The sequence below is a fragment of the Colobus angolensis genome, unplaced genomic scaffold (genome assembly GCF_000951035.1).
Source record: "Colobus angolensis palliatus isolate OR3802 unplaced genomic scaffold, Cang.pa_1.0 Scaffold20, whole genome shotgun sequence".
In the NCBI taxonomy this organism is placed as follows: domain Eukaryota; kingdom Metazoa; phylum Chordata; class Mammalia; order Primates; family Cercopithecidae; genus Colobus; species Colobus angolensis.
In genome coordinates, this window is record NW_012115155.1 from 2,544,435 (window position 1) to 2,563,969 (window position 19,535).

The following is a 19,535-nucleotide window of genomic DNA, read 5'->3' on the forward strand; positions in this document are numbered from 1 at the left end:
CTGACAGCCTGTCTCCAGGGAGCCCTGGCCTGGGAGAGGTGAGGCAGGATTTTATAGGCCCGGACCCTCCAGCCCTAACCTGGTCCGGGTTTCTCAATGGGAAATGATTTTCTCTGCCTCTCCCAGGTTACAGTCAGAGGCCCTGGCCCCAAGAACGGTATTTCTGGTCAATAACGTTTTCCAGCTGTGTGGCGAGTTGCATTCCAGCATCCTGCAGCAGAGAGTGCGTTTCCCCCATTGCCTCGTGTTCCCCTTGAATTAACTTGGCTCGCTCTTCCCCTTTTCCGCAGATGGCCTCGCCTCCTCCCGGGTCCGCCTATACTTCTTCATCTCCAATGAAGGCAACCAGAACCTGTTTGTGGTCCAGGCCAGCTTATGGCTTTACCTGAAACTCCTGCCCTACGTCCTGGAGAAGGGCAGCCGGCGGAAGGTGCGGGTCAAAGTGTACTTCCAGGAGCAGGGCCATGGTGACAGGTGGAACATGGTGGAGAAGAGGGTGGACCTCAAGCGCAGCGGCTGGCACACCTTCCCACTCACGGAGGCCATCCAGGCCTTGTTTGAGCGGGGCGAGCGGCGGCTCAACCTAGACGTGCAGTGTGACAGCTGCCAGGAGCTGGCCGTGGTGCCGGTGTTCGTGGACCCAGGCGAAGAGTCGCACCGGCCCTTCGTGGTGGTGCAGGCTCGGCTGGGCGACAGCAGGCACCGCATTCGCAAGCGAGGCCTGGAGTGCGATGGCCGGACCAACCTCTGTTGCAGGCAACAGTTCTTCATTGACTTCCGCCTCATCGGCTGGAATGACTGGATCATCGCACCCACCGGCTACTACGGGAACTACTGTGAGGGCAGCTGCCCAGCCTACCTGGCAGGGGTCCCCGGCTCCGCCTCCTCCTTCCACACAGCTGTGGTGAACCAGTACCGCATGCGGGGCCTGAACCCCGGCACAGTGAACTCCTGCTGCATCCCCACCAAGCTGAGCACCATGTCCATGCTGTACTTTGATGACGAGTACAACATCGTCAAGCGGGATGTGCCCAACATGATTGTGGAGGAGTGCGGCTGCGCCTGACAGTGCAAGGCAGGGGCACGGTGGTGGGGCCCGGAGGACAGTCCCTGGTGGGCTTCCTCCAGCCCCCGCGGGAACGGGGGTACACGGTGGGTTGAGCACAGTCATTCTGTTGGGCTGTGGAGATAGTGCCAGGGTGCGGCCTGAGATATTTTTCTACAACTTCATAGAGCAACCAGTCAAAACCAGAGCAAGAACCCTCAACTGACATGAAATACTTTAAAATGCACACGTAGCCACGCACAGCCAGACGTATCCTGCCACCCACACAGCAGCCTCCGGGATACCAGCAAATGGATGCGGTGACAAATGGCAGCTTAGCTACAAATGCCTGTCAGTCGGAGAGAATGGGGTGAGCAGCCACCATTCCCACCAGCTGGCCCGGCCACTCTGAATTGCGCCTTCCGAGCATACATAAAAGCACAAAGACAGAGACACACAGAGAGAGAGAGAGCCACGGAGAGGAAAAGCAGATGCAGGGGTGGGGAGCGCAGCCAGGCGGAGGCTGCGTGTGCCCCGTGGCTTTTACCAGGCCTGCTCTGCCTGGCTTGGTGTCTGCTGCTTCCCCAGCCTGGGATCCTTCGTGCTTCAAGGCCCGGGGAGCCTGTCCTTCCATGCCCTTGTCGAGGGAAGGAGACCCAGAAAGGACACAACCCGTCAGAGACCTGGGAGCAGGGGCAGTGACCGTTTGACTGTCGCTTGGGCCTCTGACGTGACTTATGTGTGTGTTTGTTTTTGGGGTGGGGAGGGAGGGAGAGAAGAGGGGGCTAAATTTGATGCTTTAACTGATCTCCAACAGTCAACAGGTCATCCTTGCCAGTTGTATAACTGAAAAAGGACTTTTCTACCAGGTATGACCTTTTAAGTGGAAATCTGAATTGTTCTAAATGGAAAGAAAAAAAGTTGCAATCTGTGCCCTTCACTGGGGGCATTCCTCTAGGAGTGGTTTGGGGAGGGGTGGGAATGACCCCTAGGCAAGGGGGTGAGACCGCGGGAGGAAATGACGGGAAGGAGGCACTCTTGAACTGCTGAAGGTGAGGGGTGTCCCCTCAGCGGAGGCCAAGGGAGGGGAGCAGCCTAGTTGGTCTTGGAGAGATGGGGAAGGCTTTCAGCTAATTTGCAGAAGTTGCCCATGTGGGCCCCAGCCATCAGGGCCCGCCATGGATGTGGCCCCTGCCCACTCACCTGCCCGCCTGCCCGCCCGCCCGCCCGCATAGCACTTGCAGACCTGCCTGAACGCACATGACGTAGCACTTGCCGATCTGCGTGTGTCCAGAAGTGGCCCTTGGCCGAGCACCGAACTCGCTCGCCCTCTAGGTGTCCAAGTGCCACGTGAACTATGCAATTTAAAGGGTTGACCCACACTAGACGAACCTGGACTCGTACGACTCTTTTTATATTTTTTATACTTGAAATGAAATCCTTTGCTTCTTTTTTAAGCGAATGATTGCTTTTAATGTTTGCACTGATTTAGTTGCATGATTAGTCAGAAACTGCCATTTGAAAAAAGAAGTTATTTTTATAGCAGCAAAAAAAAAAAAAAAATGAATACAGTTAAATGTATTATACATAATTTTGGAACCAAAGAGGCCAACAGATCAGTTTTAATTTTATTAGACGGTGAGGCCATCTGAGATGAGGCAGACGTTTTGAATAGTCCCTTGAGTGGCCTGCCAATGTTTCAGGGTATGAATGGATTTTGTTTATTCGGTTTGATGTGTCTTTTCCATCCTTACGCACCCAGAAGGTAGAGTAAAAATGACTATGGTAGAATGCAGGTGTGTATCCTTAAATCCCATCTTTATGTTTATTTAATAAAGCTCCCCTTAGGTTCTGTTTCATAATAATTTAAAACCAAACAATTTTCCCATAGACTTGCTGTTAAAGTATTTTACGTTTGTGTACAGTTTAAGAAAATAAAAGATTGAGTGCCACGGGCCTCCTGCCTTGAGTGATGTCTGGGGCAGGGAGGCCTGGGCTGGAGGTGGGCAGCTGGGAGGAAGGCCAGGCCAGGTGTCCAGGTTGGATGCCAGCAGCCTCCACGGCCTGCCCCTGGCATCTCGGCGTCCTTGCCATGAAATGTATGTCAGACAGAGATTCCAGGAAAAATGGCAGAAGATCAAAATGAAGGACAGTTAGCAAATTCATGAATCACACATTTAAAATGTTTACCCTTCTAGTCCCAAGATCGCTTATGTTTCACCAAGGCCACATCCATTACCATTTGAAGGTGCTGGATAAGCCCGCATTGAAGATGGAACTATAAAACCCTGAAGGCTGAAGTCCAGCTAACCTCTGCTCACCTCTATTTAGAGGTGACTGGGGCCCAGAAGAGGCTTGGTTCCTTGGGATAGAAGGGCAGGCAGAGTCAGGCCGTGAGTGTGTGAATGAACCCCGTGCTGAGGGGTTTTCCCAGTGGAGAGTGGTAGTAGGGGCGGTGTAGTAATAATGGCCCACCGCGCAGGTATCACTGGGATCCTTGCCGAGTCCTGCTGTTACCATGCAGTGTCGCGTCTTTGTGGAAAGTGGTTTTGTCTGCATTTTCCAGAGTTTGAAAATCTGAGGGCTTAGAGAGTTCAGAGCCTGCCTGAGGTCACACAGCCCGGACAGGGACCCTGGGTGTTTGAGCCCACCCGTTTCCTTCGAGGACTGCAGCCTTGTGCCCTTGCCTCCATCTGAGGCCCTGCAGGGCTGCTGGGGCTCTACCCTGGGGTTCAGGTAGCATATGGTCTTCCCAGACAATCTCAGGACATTCGAGCACATGGCACTTTAGATATCATCTAACCTCATCAAAGTAGTGGGAAACTGAGGGAGGCCCAGACAGCTAGAGGGGCATAGCTCAATCGGCACAGCCAGCTGATGGCAAGAGGCAGCCTTCTAGCCTTTTCTTTTTCCATTCTTTGCCCAACCAAGGGAGCTACTGCCCTGCCAGGCTTTCAGCCCGAGGGGACGACTGGTCATCTGTGAAGTTGTGAGACAATATTACTGTAATTCATAGGGAAAAAGAAGAAAGTGTCATAAAGACAGGTCTGGCCTGTGCATTTCAAGCAGTGAGTCACGACGTCTCTGCCCTCTGCTCTGCAGGGGGTGCTGGGCCTAGCTGCTGGTGGCACTAGGCCCTCAGCCCAGCCCTGCCTTCCGCCTGCCCCGGGACTTTTGACAGGTAGTGGCCAGGAGATGCAATGTGAGTCACTGAGGTGCTTCTGCTGTTTGGACGTTGAGCACCTACCAAAGCCCTTCTGGGCTGAGCATCACAGGATGGCCCCGTGAGTCTCGAAGTAGCCCCAGGAAGGGCCTGGGGACCCCAGGGGCACAAGGCCTTGGGGCTGGCTGACCTGGTCCCTGAGTGACTCTGCTGCCCTATGGGGTCTGGCCCCTGGGGGCACTGGTGGGCAGCAGTTCCTGTTGCTGAGAGAGGCAGTGAGGACAGGCCCTGGTGCTTTGTCCCAGCTGGGCGTCCCCACTCCAGCAGGGCCCTGCAGCCTCCTGTGCTGCTGTGGTCACCACTCCCCTTGCCCTGCTTCCCCCCACTCGATGCTCCAGCCTCTCTCGTCTGCTCCTCCTATATCCCCAGTGGCCTGGCCCAAGGGCTCTGCATTTCTCTGAAAATGTCTCTGGAGCCCAGCTCTGCCCCCAGGTCCAGTGCCTCTGGCTGGACTCCCTGCTGCTGGACTTCAAGGTCCCCAGCCCTCCTTCCCTCTAGCCCTCCCTGCCTCTTCCGGCTTCCAGGCTGCTGGCTTCTCATACTCATCCCCAGCCCCACCTGGGACCAGTGGGACAGGAAGGGCCTGCCTGAGCCGGAAGCTGCCATCCCCACCCACCTCAAATGTCTCCCCCACCCATCTACCACCATGCCTGGGATCCCACCATGCAGGAGTCACCCTGACCTTCAAACATGCCTCAAGCCTTCAGTGACTCAGTGGCGCCCATGGCCTGGGCTGGGGCGCTGGGGTCAGGACAGCACCTGCACCTGCCTCACCTCTGCTCCCGCTGTTTCCCGGACAGACAGCTAAAGGGCTCAGTACGCAGAGACTCCAGGCGTATGCTCGGTCTATATTTTCTCTCCCAGCCCTCCCTCCCAGGGTCTGGCTTAGAGTGGGGCACACAGAGGGTGCCCTGTGGCGCAGCCCGGGCTTGGGGCCAGCATTTAGGAGAGGCTACTAGGTGTCTGAGCTTTATACCTGTTACCTGTGACATGGTGTGATACTATTGCCTTGGGCTGTACTACAGCTGCAGGCCATGGTGTCCCTGCAGCCTCTTGCACTGTGGCCGGGCTCCTGACTCACCTGGAGCTCAGGCCAGCCCAGCATCACGCCTGCCCAGGCCCGCTGCAAGGCCGGGTGGGAACTACCACTGCAGATGCCCCAGGGACTGGTAGGCCATCCCAACTTGGAGAATCCTGCAGCTGCCTAGAGCTGCCTTGAGGACCAACAGCAAGGATAGGAATGGGGGCAGGAGGTCACAGGTGGCCACCAAGCCATGAAAACTGCTGGGGGCTTAAGAAAGTGTGGCTGTGCAGGCAAAAAGTAGAAAGCAAACACCGTTCTGTGGGGAGAGGCCCTGGGAGCGCCCCCAGCCCTGTTTCTAGGCTTTCAGTGGGAGCAAGTGACAAGTTATGGGGTGGGCTTTGAAATATCTGCTGATGGTGGTTGGTTGTAGATGAGGCGTGGGGTGTGAGCATGGTGGCTGTGGGGGCTCTGTGTCGTGCGGGGACTGTGGGTGGACAGTCTGTGCGTGTGTGAGGTGGACATTGCTGCTCATGGGCGTGGCCAGGGTATCGCGGGTGGGTGAGGGTTGGTGATGCACTGTTTTGTGATTGTAGGTGTTACTGTGTATGCTGAGCCGTGTGGGGCTTGAGACTGTGATTGTGGGCGTGTGTGGTTGGCTGTGAGTTTGTAGTGTGTGCTTGGCTGGCCTTGCGCTAGTGAAGCTGTGTGGGTGACTGTGTGAGACTGTGTGTGGGGTTTGAGACCGTGATTGGAGGGCTGTGGTTGCATGGTTGGCCGTGTGCATGTCTTGCCATTTTCGTTTTCTTCCTTATGGAGAGGTGATGCACCTGACCAGTTATGTACGCTGTGACTGGGGTAGTTGTCGTCTTGCAGTTAGAATCTGTGATCACCCTCATACCCAGCAGATGCTGAGCAGGTCTGGCGCAGACACTATTTCTGTGGTCTGTGAAACCTCGGTATGGTTTCACAGCCCCTGATGCTCTGCTCTGGCTACGCGGCATGCTAGGGGTCACCTCAAAGCCGGAGCACTTTAAAGGGAGAAAGGTACCATCTGATCAGTCATTGAGTCACTCAACAAACATTCCCACAGTGCCTCCTGTTATGTGCAGGGGTTCATCCCTCGTCTCAGTGTAGTCCTCACAACAACCTGGAGGTGGGGGGAGCAGGTATCCTTATCCCCATTGTGTAGATGAGCAAACAAAGGCTGAGAGCAAGGCAGCCATTCACTGAAGGTTGCCCACCTCTAGGACTTGTCTCAGCCAGCTGTTTCCAGAGTCACTCACAGCCCCTGGGCTGCCCAGCAGGAGGGATGAGGGGAGGAGCAACTGTTCTGGGGTCTGCCTGGAGGAGAGGGGAGGCTGGGGTCCAGGGGAGGGCCTGCTCCCCAACTCCTGCCCTGGCTCTGTGGCAACTATGCACTGAGCTGTTCTTCTCTGTGACTGTGGGGAAACCAAACACCCAGCCATCCACGCACCATCTCTGGCCAGGTGGGTGAGATGGCTGCTGCGCCCAGGATTCAGGGGTAGGGGGTGAACAGTTGTCACTGTGACTAGTCACTGGGAGCATGGGCTACGGGTCGGCCTACCTGACTTTGCGATCGCAGCCTGGCCCAGCCTCTCAGAGTCATCCTCTGTAAAATGGAGCAATGACAGTGCCTACCTTAAGGGGGTGATGAGCATTCACCTGGTTAGAAGGGCCATGCGCTTGAGTTGTTTTGCTGTTTTCCGGCACCTTCTCTGTGTCAGGAATAGTGCTGGGTGCCCAGCCAGAGCCCTGCCCTTCCTCTGCGAGGCCCTTTTTCGTTCTCGGTTATTCATTCAATGAATATTCACAGAGGTGTGGTGATGATGATGTTGACTACCATTTATTGTTTACTGCGGTTTGCAACAGCTTTGGAGTTAATCTTTATAATCTCCCTCTTGGGCAGGTGAGATGTGCCCATTTTACTGATGAGGAAGTTGAGGCTCGGGGAAGTTGAGTATCTTGCTTGAGGCCTTATAGCTATTCAAGGGGAAGACCCGGGCCTGGCTCTTCTTAAGCTCACAACCCAGTTTTGAGGCCACTGGGAAAGTCACGTACCCAGGGTGGAACCACCCCAGGCCCTAGGGAGCAGGCCCTCCAGACACTGCCTTCTCTCCCTTCAATGTTTCCAAGAGACCTGTGGGTCCCTGAGCCCTGGGGGACTTGAGTAGGAAAGAGAGAGCTGCTGTCACAGCAGAGGGGGCCTGGGGATGCCCTGGGGAGGCCTTTCAGAGCCCCTCAGCTGCCCCGCAGCTCTCCTCCTGCCCCATGCCCACAGGGAGCCCTGAGGGTCTAGCTACCTTCAGAATCAAGTGTGCACACAGCTGCAGGTCCCACCAGGTGAGAATGGCCATTCTGCCAGCAGGAATAGGGATGTGTCTGAGGTCATGGCAGACCTGCAGAGAATCTGAGGAGGGTGAGGACCCTCTGAGTGTCTGAGAAAGTGCACGCTGACCACGTTTTCAGGTGGGATTTCAGGGCAGGGTTTTTTGGACTACGTGGGCTACATAACCGTGTGTGGGGAGGGGTAGGGGAGTGGGTCAGAGAGAGACATTTTGGAATGACCCAACTACCCCCTCCCAGGGAGGAGCTTCTCGTGACCTTCTCTCCTCTGGGGAAGGGGCTGCCAGGGTGGGGACAGCGGTCTTTGCTCGGGATGCAGAGGCAGATGGGCAGCTGGACGTGCCAGGCTGCCTGTGCCTCTCCTCCTGTGCAGAGCAGGCTCTTGTTCCGCTCTCTTTTCTTCTCCTGGCGTCTCACCTCCCTCTTTCCTTGTGCCTTGCGCCCCACCTCTGCTCCCGGGGTCTGCTCGGTCCAGCCCCAGGGACAGGGGTGAGGGATGGGGTGGGGTGGCTTTCCTGGTGCCAGTTCCAGCCCTTGCCCAGGGGGCTGGGTTTGCCATGCTCAGCCCCTCCCCACCTCTTTCTTTGGGGTCTGTGGGTGGAGCACAAGTCAGGCCCCAGGGTCACCAGGGGCTGGGGTCAGGCAGGGGAGGAAGACTGTTCCTGGCCACCCTGGGCACCTGCGTGTGTGTGTGTGTCGGTGGGTGTGTGGATCTGGAGGATTCTCCCAGGCAGCTCTGGGTCTCATGGAAAAAGCTCTGGCTCTTGCTGAGCTCACAACCCAGTTTCGAGGCCACTGGGAAAGTCACGTGCCCAGCGGGGAACCACCCCAGGCCCTCAGAGGAGCACTGTGAGCCTGTCCAGCCTTTGAGGGGTTTTCTGCGTGTCCTCTCATTCCTCACAGGAACCCTAGAAGGGAGGTAAGTTAGAACTATTATCCACATTTGCATGAGAAGCACCTGGCGGGCGACTCTCCTGGCAGGGCCGCAGAACTTAGCGCTGCTCTGCGACAGCTCTCTCTGCCTGGGAGGGGCCCTGAGTGGCCTTGTTCTTCTAGGGAGGGGTTTCAGTGACCCTCTCAGCACAAATAGGCTGACCCCAAGCCCTCAACTGATGGCCCGAAGTTGTAGAAACTGGTTCCTTTGGGAACCTTACTCCTTCACTTGCTTTATTTGCTTTACTCCTGGGAAGGGTGACGCCTCAGACGCATTTTAGGCAAGTTGTGCCTATTAGAATGGCTGGGAATGGGAGCGTGGAAGGGGCACAGCCCAGGTCCTGCTGTTGGCTGGCACGCTGGGTGATCGCAGAAGATCCTTTTCTAAAACATGCCTGTGGCATTCTCCTGCCCCTTCCAGGTCATGCTCTCAGGGACCCTGTCCCTCTCATCCATGTGCCCAGGATGAAGGAGTCTGATGTCCCCTGGGCTGCCCAGGGCCCCGTCCCTGCTTACCTCCCCGCTTGGAGCTGGTGGGTCCCTCCTCCTGAAGACCAGGCTTGGGCATCGGGTCCCACCCACAGCTCACCACCCTCCACCTCTGCACCTTCCAAATGCCCTTCCTTTCCCTGAACTCCTTTCCCCTACCTTTGCTTGGCTGATTGTGATTTATCCTTCAGGGATCTGGGCTAGAAGCCCTGACTCCCACAGCTCGTGGAACCCCTCTACCGTCTCGCCTGCAAGATCACTCGTGGTGTGCGCACCCGCCTCCCCTGAGAGTCTGCAGGCCTGGATTTTAGGGGAGCTAGAGTCTGTGTTGCTAGCCACACCAGTCTCCTGAGGCTGGGGCAGATGAAGTGGTCAATACAAATTTCAAAAATTTGTTTCTGCTTTTATAGTTTTAAAGTCTTAGATCTTTTTGTATTATTTTCGACGTGGGGGCTGGGGGCGGGACACGTGCAGATTTGTTCCATGGGCGTTTGCAGGTAGTGAGTGTGGTCACCAAGAGGCAGTTTTTCAGCCCACTCCCCAGCACTGCCCCCCTCTCCCCGCGCTGGTCGTCCTCAGTGTGTGTTGTTCTGTGTTTAGTCCATGTCAGTACACACTTATTCAGTGAACGAAGGCACAGCCGTCTGAGGGTGAGAAGTTAACACTGCTCACTCATTTTCCTGCTGGAGCAACTGAGGCTGAGGGGGTCAGCAGGACCCAGGGAGAGGCTCAGCCCTGGCTAAGACCAAAGCCAGCACTCTCGACTACGCCTTTGCTATTTTTCTTGCTTTTAGGAGCACCTCATGCCCCGCAGGTGATTCATGTAATAGCATTTTCAAAAGCCTATAATTTGCGCCAGCGTTTGGGCTTCATGGTGAAGCTCAGCCTCATCCATGCCGCAGGCAAAGGCAATGCCAATCCAAACGGGTGGCAAGCTGGGCCGGGCGCCTTCCCGTTTCCTCCCTGCACCCCAAGGAAGGCGGCCTTTCCCGCCGGCATCTTCCACCCTCAGGAGAGTGTGGTTTGTCACCCGAGGGTGTCTCATAAAAGCTCAGCTTAATTAATCAATCGCCGAGTGATGCATTGGTTAATGCGGGGCCCCACTCCCCCGTGAATGACGGGCGCATTAATGAGTGCCAATTATTTCGGCATTAATAATTAATCTCCAACCGTGCCGGAGAAGGAGTAGAAAGTACACAAGCCTCGAGTCAGCTCCACGAGCCAGCCTGCCACCCCATGCTGCTCACCGCCTTGCCCAGAGCATCTGAGCGGGGCCTCTTTGCTACTGCAGTGCGTAAAAGCACCTTGGACTGGGTGTCCAGAGCCTGGACTCTGGTTAGGAGCAATGCTGTAATCTCCATGGGGGCAGGGGCTAGGCCTGCTTGTGCACTGCTCTATGCCAGCACTGGGATCAGTAGCTGGCACACAGCAGGTGAGCAAGAGATGCTTGCTGGTGGCTTGCTGTAGCCAGGCCCTGCCCCTCAGTGGCTGTGTGATCTCAGGCAAGTTTTTCACTCTCTCTAGCCTATAGTTTTCTCGTTTGAAAAGTGAGTGGGTTGGACTAGGTGGTTATTTGTTCATTCATTTCTCTAGTAGGCGCAGAGTCTGTTCCCTACACAGAAGCCAGCATCCTTTTCCCTCTGAAGCCCGCAAGGATTTGTGCTGCGGCTGCTGGTCGTTCCCGTAGGAGAGGCTGGGTTTCTGCAGGCCTGGGAGGGCATTAGAAGTGGCCAGTTGTCCTGAGCTGGCATCATGTCAACTTCAGGTTCCAGACGAGAACTCGGTGTGCTCACTGGCCTGCACCTACAGGATTATGCTGTGGGCCTTGGTGGCCGGGGTGGCGACTCCAGCCATGGTGGCGGGACAGTGTTGGCTTGCACACAGCATTTCCCCTCTTCTGAGCTCCAGTCCAGGATGGTCCCCAGGGCCTGGCACCTGTCCTGGGTAGGTGGGGGTGGTGGCTGGCACAGCGAGTATTGGAAAGGGTGGTGGTCTCCCCACCAGGGGGGCTCTTCTGGGTAAAAGTCTAAAAAGAAAGCTTCTGTCCTGTCATTCATGAGTTGTGGGAAGGCAGATACTTCAAGCTTTAGTGGTTTTGGGGATGGGGTGAAAGTGGAAGACCTTTCACAGGCTGGTTAGATCTGAGAACTATGGAGAAGCCCATCTCTCCTCTTTTCTCCAGGTGGAGAAACTGAGGCCCAGAGAGGGGACTTGCCTGAGGGCCCACAGCTAACGGGCACAGGACTACGGGGCCCCTCCTAAGCAGAGGCAGAACCCCCAGGTGTCATCCTCACCTGGCATGTGGTCCACACGAGTGTGAACTTGGCTCTAGAGGGTGAAAGGTGGTCACCAGGAGGGCTTCCTGGAGGAAACAGGCCTCTGCTGGATGACCTTCAGGCACCTTCCTGCGGGGCCTGTCCTGGGCCCAGGCTCCGTGTTCCTGGGCCTGCTCTGTGGCTTCCCAAGTGGGTGCACAGGCTAGGGGCTAAGAGGGCGGGTCTGCCCGTGGACCAGGCATGGCTCTCCAGACCCCACCCTGCCCTAGCAGTGTGCCTTAAGGCTGGTGACTTAACTTTTCTGTGCCTGAGTTCCCTCATCATGCAATGGGGCTAAAAATAGTATTCACCTCCTGGGCTTGTTGTTCAGATTAAATGAGTTAATAATACCAACAGCTACTACTGAGTCAGTGCTCCTCATGTGCCAAGAATCTTTCTAAGCCCTTTATGTGTTTTAATCCACCTGACCCACACAGCTCTGGGAGCTATTGGCATTTCTGTTCCACAGATGAAGAAACTCAGGTGCACACACAGCAAGCTACTTGCCCAAGGTCACACAGCATGGCAGGGAAGGGCTAGATTTAAATCCCCTGCGTCCTGGGTCATGCGCTCTGAGTCCCCAGCCCTGGTCTTTGGGGCCTGCACCCTGCTGACCTTGTGAGGTGGGCTCGCCCCAGGGAGGAGGGTGTACCCTCTCTCTCCTCCCGCCTGTCCTCTCAGGGTCACCAGAGTGACCGTGACCCTCCTTCCGGGACAGAGCTGAGACAGGGCTCCGGAGTTGCTTTAGGAAATAGTGAAGCAAGCCGACAGCACGGATTCCTCCAGAGTTCATGGCGTCTTATTCCCTATCTTTGGCCCCAGTCCTTCTACATCAGCAGGTGCCTGTGGATTCTGTCTGCCGACACCGGAGCTGCAGAGCCAGACACAGATTGGTGAGCAGTGCTTATGCATTGACGGCACTCAGGTTCCATCGTGGAACCGGGTCGCCTGAGGATGCCTGACCCCGTGGAGGCAATCAGGCTGCGGAGAGCTCGGGGAACGCCTGTCCCGCGAGCTGCTCAGGGCCCTACGCTTTCACAGTGTCACTGCCGTTGATTCTAGAACAGGGTTTGCGGGCCAAGTCCACAAGCTAAGAATAGTATTTTACATTTTTAAATGGTTAAAAACAAATCAAAAGAGGAAGAACATTACATGATGTGAAGATGATATGACATTCAAACCCAAAGCCTTTAGATACACTTTTATTGGGATACAGTGACCTCATTCATTTATACGTTAGTTAGGACAGAGACCCATATGGCCTGCAAAGCCTAAATATTTACTGGCCGACCCTTTACAGAGAAAGTTTGTCGGTCACTGATCCAGAGGCTTTGTTGGCTGGCAGACGTCCCAGCAGGCCACCACAGCTCCCCCTCCATCCTCCTCCTGGGAATCTCTCCTGGGTGGCCATGCTGCTTCCATGACCCTCCTCAGCTGGTGGGTTCACCTGTGGCCCTGGCCAAGACCATCACAGTTGCCTGAACATCAAAATGCACTATCAGTGAGTCTGTTGAAGACATTTAGAGAGTGAGGACCTGGAAGGCCGAGGGTGGCACTCTGTGATTCTTCAGAGCCCTTCTCATGCCCAACACAGGGCAGGGCTAAATAAATAAGGGAAACAGATTGGCATTAAGACCAGCAATACCACCTCACACCCCTTAGGGTGGCTACTGTCAAAAACATAGGCAGTAACAACCGTTGGTGAGGATGTGGAGAAATGGGAGCCCTCCTGCATTGCTGGTGGGAGTGCAAAATGGTACAGTCCTTGTGGAAAACAGTATGGAAGTTCCTAAAACAATTAAAAATGGAATTACTATATGATCCGGCAATTTCACTTCTAGGTATATATATCCCCCCAAAATTGAAAGAAGAGTCTTGGAGAGGTATCTATACACTGGTATGCATAGCTGCGTTCTTCACAGTAGCCAAAAGGTAGAAGCAACATCTTTGAACATAGTGGAAATAGTAAAGCAATTTCCACTGTGAAGCAACAGTGTCCCTCAGCAGGTGAACGAATAAACAAATGTGGCACCTCCATACAACTGAATAGGATTCCGTGTTCAAGTGGAAGGCCTTCTGGCACCTGCTACCACATGCGTGACCCCTGAGGACATTACACTGAGTAAAACAAGCCAGTCACAAAGACAAACTGCATGATTACGCCTGTGTAAGGAAGTCAATATGGAGTAGTGAAATTCACAGAGATGCAAAGTAGAATGGCGGTTTCCGGGAGTGTGGGCAGGGGAATGCGGAGTTGATTTTAATGGTACAGAATTTCAGTTTTGGGAAGATGAAAAAGTTCTGAAGCAAGACGATGGTGATGGTTGCACAATGATGTAAATGTATTTAATGCAGTTGAAGAAATACACTCAGAAATGGTTAAGATGGTAAATTTTATGTTAGGTATGTTTTAGCACAATTAAAAATTTTAAAAACACCATAAAACTGAGCAGCAGAAGTGCCTTCCCCTGCGGGCAGCCCTGTCTCCAGCCTCGCTCGTAGCCGCCATCCATGTCCCCTAGTCCCAGGGCCCTCACTCGCTCTCCAGGGCGGGGGTCTTCAGAACTCCCTCACCTTCCCCAGCCCGTAAGGTTCCTCTGTGAGTGAGTGGGTGTGTGTGGCCTGCTCCCTCAGATGCCAGGCACCTGGGGCAGAGGCAGGGGCAGGTGTCACAACCACCCCAGGAACCTTTAAAAGGGTGCCCAGGGGGGTCCCTGAGAGATCAGGCTGCCTCAGGAGCTTCCCCGGAAAGGGTCGACATGCTCAGCTATGATGTTAGACCCTGGCCTAAGGCTGGGCCACCTCAAAGAGAGGTCTGGCCAGCTCACCTGCTTGGGTACAGTCCTCGGGACTCAGAGACTCACGTGGGCCACATCTAGAATGGCCACCACCTTTCCCTTATAGGTCCACAGTGAATGTGAAACAGGGCTTTGGGCTTGTTCTCTTGGTCGGGCATGGAACAGGCACTCTCTCATCTCATTTCATTCTTACACGCTGTTCAGTGAGACCTGGGCACCACGAGTGCCTGCCCAGCCTTGGATTGCCGCCAGGCTTCAGATCGAGGGACTTGGGAGGATCTGGAAAGGTCTGGAGCCTGGGGCCTTGCCAAGTGGGGCTCTGAGACCCAAGGGCTGAGGTGGGGGTCAGGAGGGCACCAGGGCCTGCTAGGAATGCTGGACTTCTGTCCCTAAATGCTTTTCTGAGATTGCCCTGCTTGGGCCTTGCATGTAGGCCCTTTGTAACTGACGGGTGGAACCTGGAGGAGAGGGTAGTCCCCAGGCCAGAGCTGGTAGCTGCAGGAACATCAGTGGACACTCACGGCAGGTGAGCAGGTGAGCGGGGAATAGAACGAGAACCGTGGTCCTCTCAGGGACTGGTGACCGAGGGGTCCTGTGTGCTAGACAAAGCATGACGCGTGTCTGAAACATCGTCCATCACATGTTCACAGTTCTTTGTAGGGGGCCCGAGAGGCTATTGTGGGAGCCCAGCAGCCTGGGGGTGGGGGCATCTGAGAGGTCTTCCTGGAAGAGATGGTCCCTGAGCAGAATCTTGCAGGACAGATGGGAGTTGGTCAGAAAAGAACGGCAGAGGGAAAGGTATTTTTGGAAGTGGATGCAGCAATGGTAAAGGCCCAGAGCAGGCGGCCTTGACCTGCAGTGCCCCCCACTCCCCAAGCCAGGCCTCTGGGAGGTGCCTGTGCTGCCCACCCCTCATACCCGCTTCACTCTGGGAGGTGCCCGTGCTGCCCCTGCCTCTCATACCCGCTTCATGACACATGCCTTCCTCCCACTCTCCCGCCTCAAGGCCTTGGGAAGTGTCCGAAACCTCATCTGCAAAGCCCTTTAGCAGATGAATTGATATATGAGCCTCTGTTTAAAGGGACACTCACATTTTCATTTTTTAAAAAGAATATCATTCATTGATGGCTTCATTATCATGATTGTAAGGCATATCCACGGAGAGAGTTAGGACAATCCAGGAAAGTAAAAGCTAACAAAAAATCACCCATAGTGCCAGCAACCATAAGGTGCCCACAGTTAACATGTTGGTGAGTTTGCACACATGGGGGACTGCCGTACATGATTGTGTGTACACTGCTATGCTTATTTTCGCCAGATAAATATTACAGTATGAACGCTGCCCCCATGCCATCATTCTTCAAAAACAGCATTTTGGTGGCTGTCTTTTAATTTGGGACCCTTTCTCCTTACTGTTGGATGTTTAGGATATTTCCAGTTCTTGTCCTTGATAAATAACGTTGCAGTGAACATCTTTGTCAATTGCATTGTTGATGGGTGTGCTTGCTGACCGCCAGGAATGGTACTATAATGGGGAGGAGAGGTGCCTGGGCAAGCAGGCTGGAGATTTTCAAGCCTGACTGTGACACAGAGCCCCTAGGCGTCTCGCTAAAGCAGATTAAGGCTTTGTGGGTCTGGGTGGGGCTGGAGAGAACGTTTCTAACAAGCTCCCAGGGGAAGCAGATGCTGGGAGAACCATACTGTGAATAGTGTGATCTCTCTGAAAAGTCTTCCCTAAGGTGACCACCAACCAGGGCACGGGCTCTGGGGAGCGACTTGCTGGTCAGGACTTCTCTGCCCCGGGCACTTGGAAAGTGCAAACCATTGGGGCTTACCTGAGGGCACCAGGCAGTTTGCAGCTAGTGGTCTCCGCCCTGACCCCCGCAATGGCTCTCTCAGGGCTGCGTGGAGGTCCCTGACTCCCAGTCGTCCTTGGGGGCCCCTGAGACTTCTGTGTGGCCAGCCTCATTCTGGCTTCAAGCCGTGGTCTACAACACTCTGAGGTTGGCCAGCCAGCGTCACTCTTCTCCAGCCCCTTGGTCCCCCCTGTGCCTCTGTGCGGCCTGTTGTGTGGCTTCCAGGGACTACGGGACCTCCTTCCTCAGATAAGAGTTGCTCTTCCATGACAGAGGTGCCTCTTTTTTCCCATCCGCAAAGTGGGCTAATAATAGCTCCCACGCCACAGGAACAGTGTAGAGATCGACAAGGCGATCTGAGGATGGCGGGTGGCCCGTGGCAGCACTCAGCACGGTGGACTCTTATTCTCATGAGCAGTGAGCGGGTGGCCAAGGGGACTGGGACAGGCAGAGCTGACTCCAGTGCTGGCTTCCCATTTGTGACTTCGTGTCTGTGTTCATCTGTGAGACCCTCTGTTCATTCCACAGCTCCTTACTGAGTGTCTACAAGGTGTCCGTTCTGTGGTAGGGACCGGGGCCATAGTGGCTGATGAAGCAGACATGGTTCCTGTTCTTACAGAGCTCATTATCTAGCGAGAGTGACAGATATGGACAAGTACATCGATGCTGCAGTCAGGGAGGCCTGCTTCAGACGGGGTAGTGGGGAACGCTGAGCTTCAGAGGGGACAATTCAGCTGAGTGCTAAAGAAGGGGCTGATTATAGAAGCGCTGTGTCAGGGTGGGCTGGGTCAGGCATTCCAGACAGAGGGGACGGCGTGTGCAAAGGCCCTGAGGTAGAAAGGGCTTCTCTAGTGGAGAAACTGCAGAAGCCCAGTGGAGTCAAGCTGGGGTGATCCAGGAGAGGACATCATCGTCAGAGGTCACAGGAGCAGCGGCCATTGTGGGGAGGAGCACTGAGGGGACTTTGGCAAGGGCGTGGGGATCTGACTTATTCTTTCAAGGGATCCCCTGGCTGCTGTGTAGGGAATGGACCTTGACACAGGGAGAGAGGGGCAGTGAGCCCAGCCAGAGGCTCCTGCAATGTCCAGGTGGTGTGAAGGTGTGCAGGCTCAGGGCCACGTAGCTGCGGGCTGTGCTGTGGACAGGAGACAAGGAGGTCCAAGCAGGAGGCTGACCAGGGTCTCTGGGGCAGGCCAAGACTGAATGGCTAATCTCCAAGGGCTGAATGTGGGAGGCCGTGTTGCTGCCCTCCAGGGTGACATGTGGGACCTGCCTGCACAGCCCTGACCCGTCCCTGCCCATGTCGCCCTGGAGCCACGCCACAGAATCAGCTGGGGCTCTTTGTCTTTGCTGCCCTAGGCCTCTTGTCCTTGGGGCTGGGAGATGGGGGACAGTCTCCATTAGGTCATGAAGTGGGCTCACAGGCCTTGTCCCATTGCTTCCTCCCCATGGCCTCGTTTCTCATGAAAGAGGATACAGAGCCGTCTATGGGCCAGAACTCCAGGGCACCTGTGGGGCTGGTTCCCATGACTGGAGGCTGGCATGTGTGCGTGTACATGTCTGTGTGTGTATGTGTGTGTGCATGTGTATGTGTGTGTGTGTGTGTGTAGGAGGATGCTCTGGGGGATGCTGCATGGGGTGGGGCAAGCTGCATGCTGGGAGTGAGCTGGCTAAAGCTCATCCTTCCCAGATGAGGGCCCCACAGGCATCAGCACAGCCTCCAAACTCACACAATCATGAAAGCGATGGGATTTCCCATGCTCAGGGTATGGTTAAGGGGCTGAGGTCTGCCAGCCAGCAGCCTGGGTCTCACAGGAATGGGATGGGCGTGGGGAGCCATGAGTTAGTGAAGTGGGGAATTTGTAGAAACTGTGCATGGGGGTCAGGGGAAGGTTCTAGATGCAAACAGGCTGGGAAACTGGCAGTTCCGGCCAAGTGTCCCGAATGTCTGAAGGGCAGGGAGTCCCCATGCCCTACCTGAGCAAATGGGCCCAGTCCCATGGGTTGCCTGGGGGGTGGTGTTCTCTGAGCAGCTCTCCTGCATCCTGTGGGCTGCCAGGCAAGAATGTCGGCAGGTGGTGATGGGTGGGGAGGGAGATGGCTGTCAAGACGAGGTCCACCGAGCTGGCTCCCAGATTCTCAGAAGGCTTTGCAAATGCCCCTGTTCCTGGGATCGCATCACTGAAGTCTCAGGAGGTATGCAAGGGCCAAATCTTACCTACTCTAACCTTTTCACTGGCTGGTGGTGAAAGGAGGCCCAGAGACACTGCTTACTTCCCCAAGGTCACACAGTGACTAGGAGACAAGCAAGAGTAAACTCAGCCAACAAATGCAAGGACGCTCAATAAACCAGGGGCCTCTGGAATCTCTCCTCCCTCCTTCCCTCCCTCCCTCTCTTCCTTCCTCTCTCCTTCCTTCCTTGTCACTCAAGAAAAATTTAGTTGAATATCACCCAAGGCCGGCTGTGCCCTCAGAAATTCTTAGCCTGTGATAGTCTCTTCTTGGGGGTGGGGGCCCTCCGCCCTCAGAAGGGCTTGTGGGTTAACTGTTGCGATGAGCTATTTCCAAGGTAGGAAAAGAGAAACTAGATCATGGAGCCCTGGGGAAGGGCTGTGGCTGGCACAGAAAATGACGGATCCCGTCAGCAGGCAGGCGGGGCCAGGGGCTCCTCCCCACAGCTGGGATTGGGGGCCGGTCCTGGGGGGTTTGTCGGGTCCCAGGGACAGGAGCAGGGCTTGTCCTCAGAACCTAATTCCTGAGCGTGTGAGCTCAGACAGGTCCTGCGTAGGACCCAAGGCATCTGCGGTCTGAGGACCATGCACTCCAGCTTTCATGTTTTGTCTGTCTGTCTGTCTGTGTGTCTGTCTGTCAGGCTGCATGTCTGCCTTACTCATCTGGGCCCTGAGTCACCTCATATCAAAATGCTGCCCTATTCCTAGAACAGAGCTGGGCATCAGGGGGTGGGCCTGAGTCATTTCTGCTGTGTGGACCTGCCTGCCCTGTGAACCCAGCAGGCACTGAAGGCCTGAATGGTGCAGCCCTGTGGCCACCTAGAAGCCTGAGGCGATTCAGGGTCTGCTTCAGCCTCAAAAGAGGCTAGATAAGGTCCCTGAGGGCTTTAGGGTGAGGGAGGAGTCGGGGAGGAACAGCCAGGGTGGACACTCGGGAGGAGAACCCATGCCAGGCAGTGGCTGGGTGAGGGGAAGAGGGAGAAGGGTGGAGGGAGGCCGGAGGGGTGACCAAGGGGATGAGTTTAGTGTTGGAGTGTGAGAACCCAGCATGGCGCTTAAAGGTGTGGGCCCCAGCGCCGGCTGCCTGGGTTTCAATCCCATCTCCTCCATTTTCCAGGCTGTGTGTTTTTGGGCAAATGACTCCCCCTCTTTGAGCCTCAGTTTCCTTATCTGTGAAATGGGATAAAAGTAGCAGTGTTGGGTCGGGCGCGGTGTCTCAAGCCTGTAATCCCAGCACTTTGGGAGGCTGAGACGGGC

At 55.3% G+C, this 19,535-nt stretch overlaps 1 protein-coding gene across 1 annotated transcript; it reads left to right on the forward strand.

Moving 5' to 3' along the window:
* Positions 1–279: 279 nt before the first annotated feature.
* On the forward strand, positions 280–3,002 carry INHBB (inhibin, beta B). The gene has a single exon (XM_011941640.1). The coding sequence runs from the start codon at positions 482–484 to the stop codon at positions 1,064–1,066; it is 585 nt and encodes a 194-aa protein (XP_011797030.1). The 5' UTR covers positions 280–481; the 3' UTR covers positions 1,067–3,002.
* The last annotated feature ends 16,533 nt before the right edge of the window (positions 3,003–19,535 follow it).

Bases quoted from the DNA above. Each gene is read 5' to 3' on its own strand.
- INHBB (XM_011941640.1), top strand. From the start codon at position 482: ATGGTGGAGAAGAGGGTGGACCTCAAGCGCAGCGGCTGGCACACCTTC.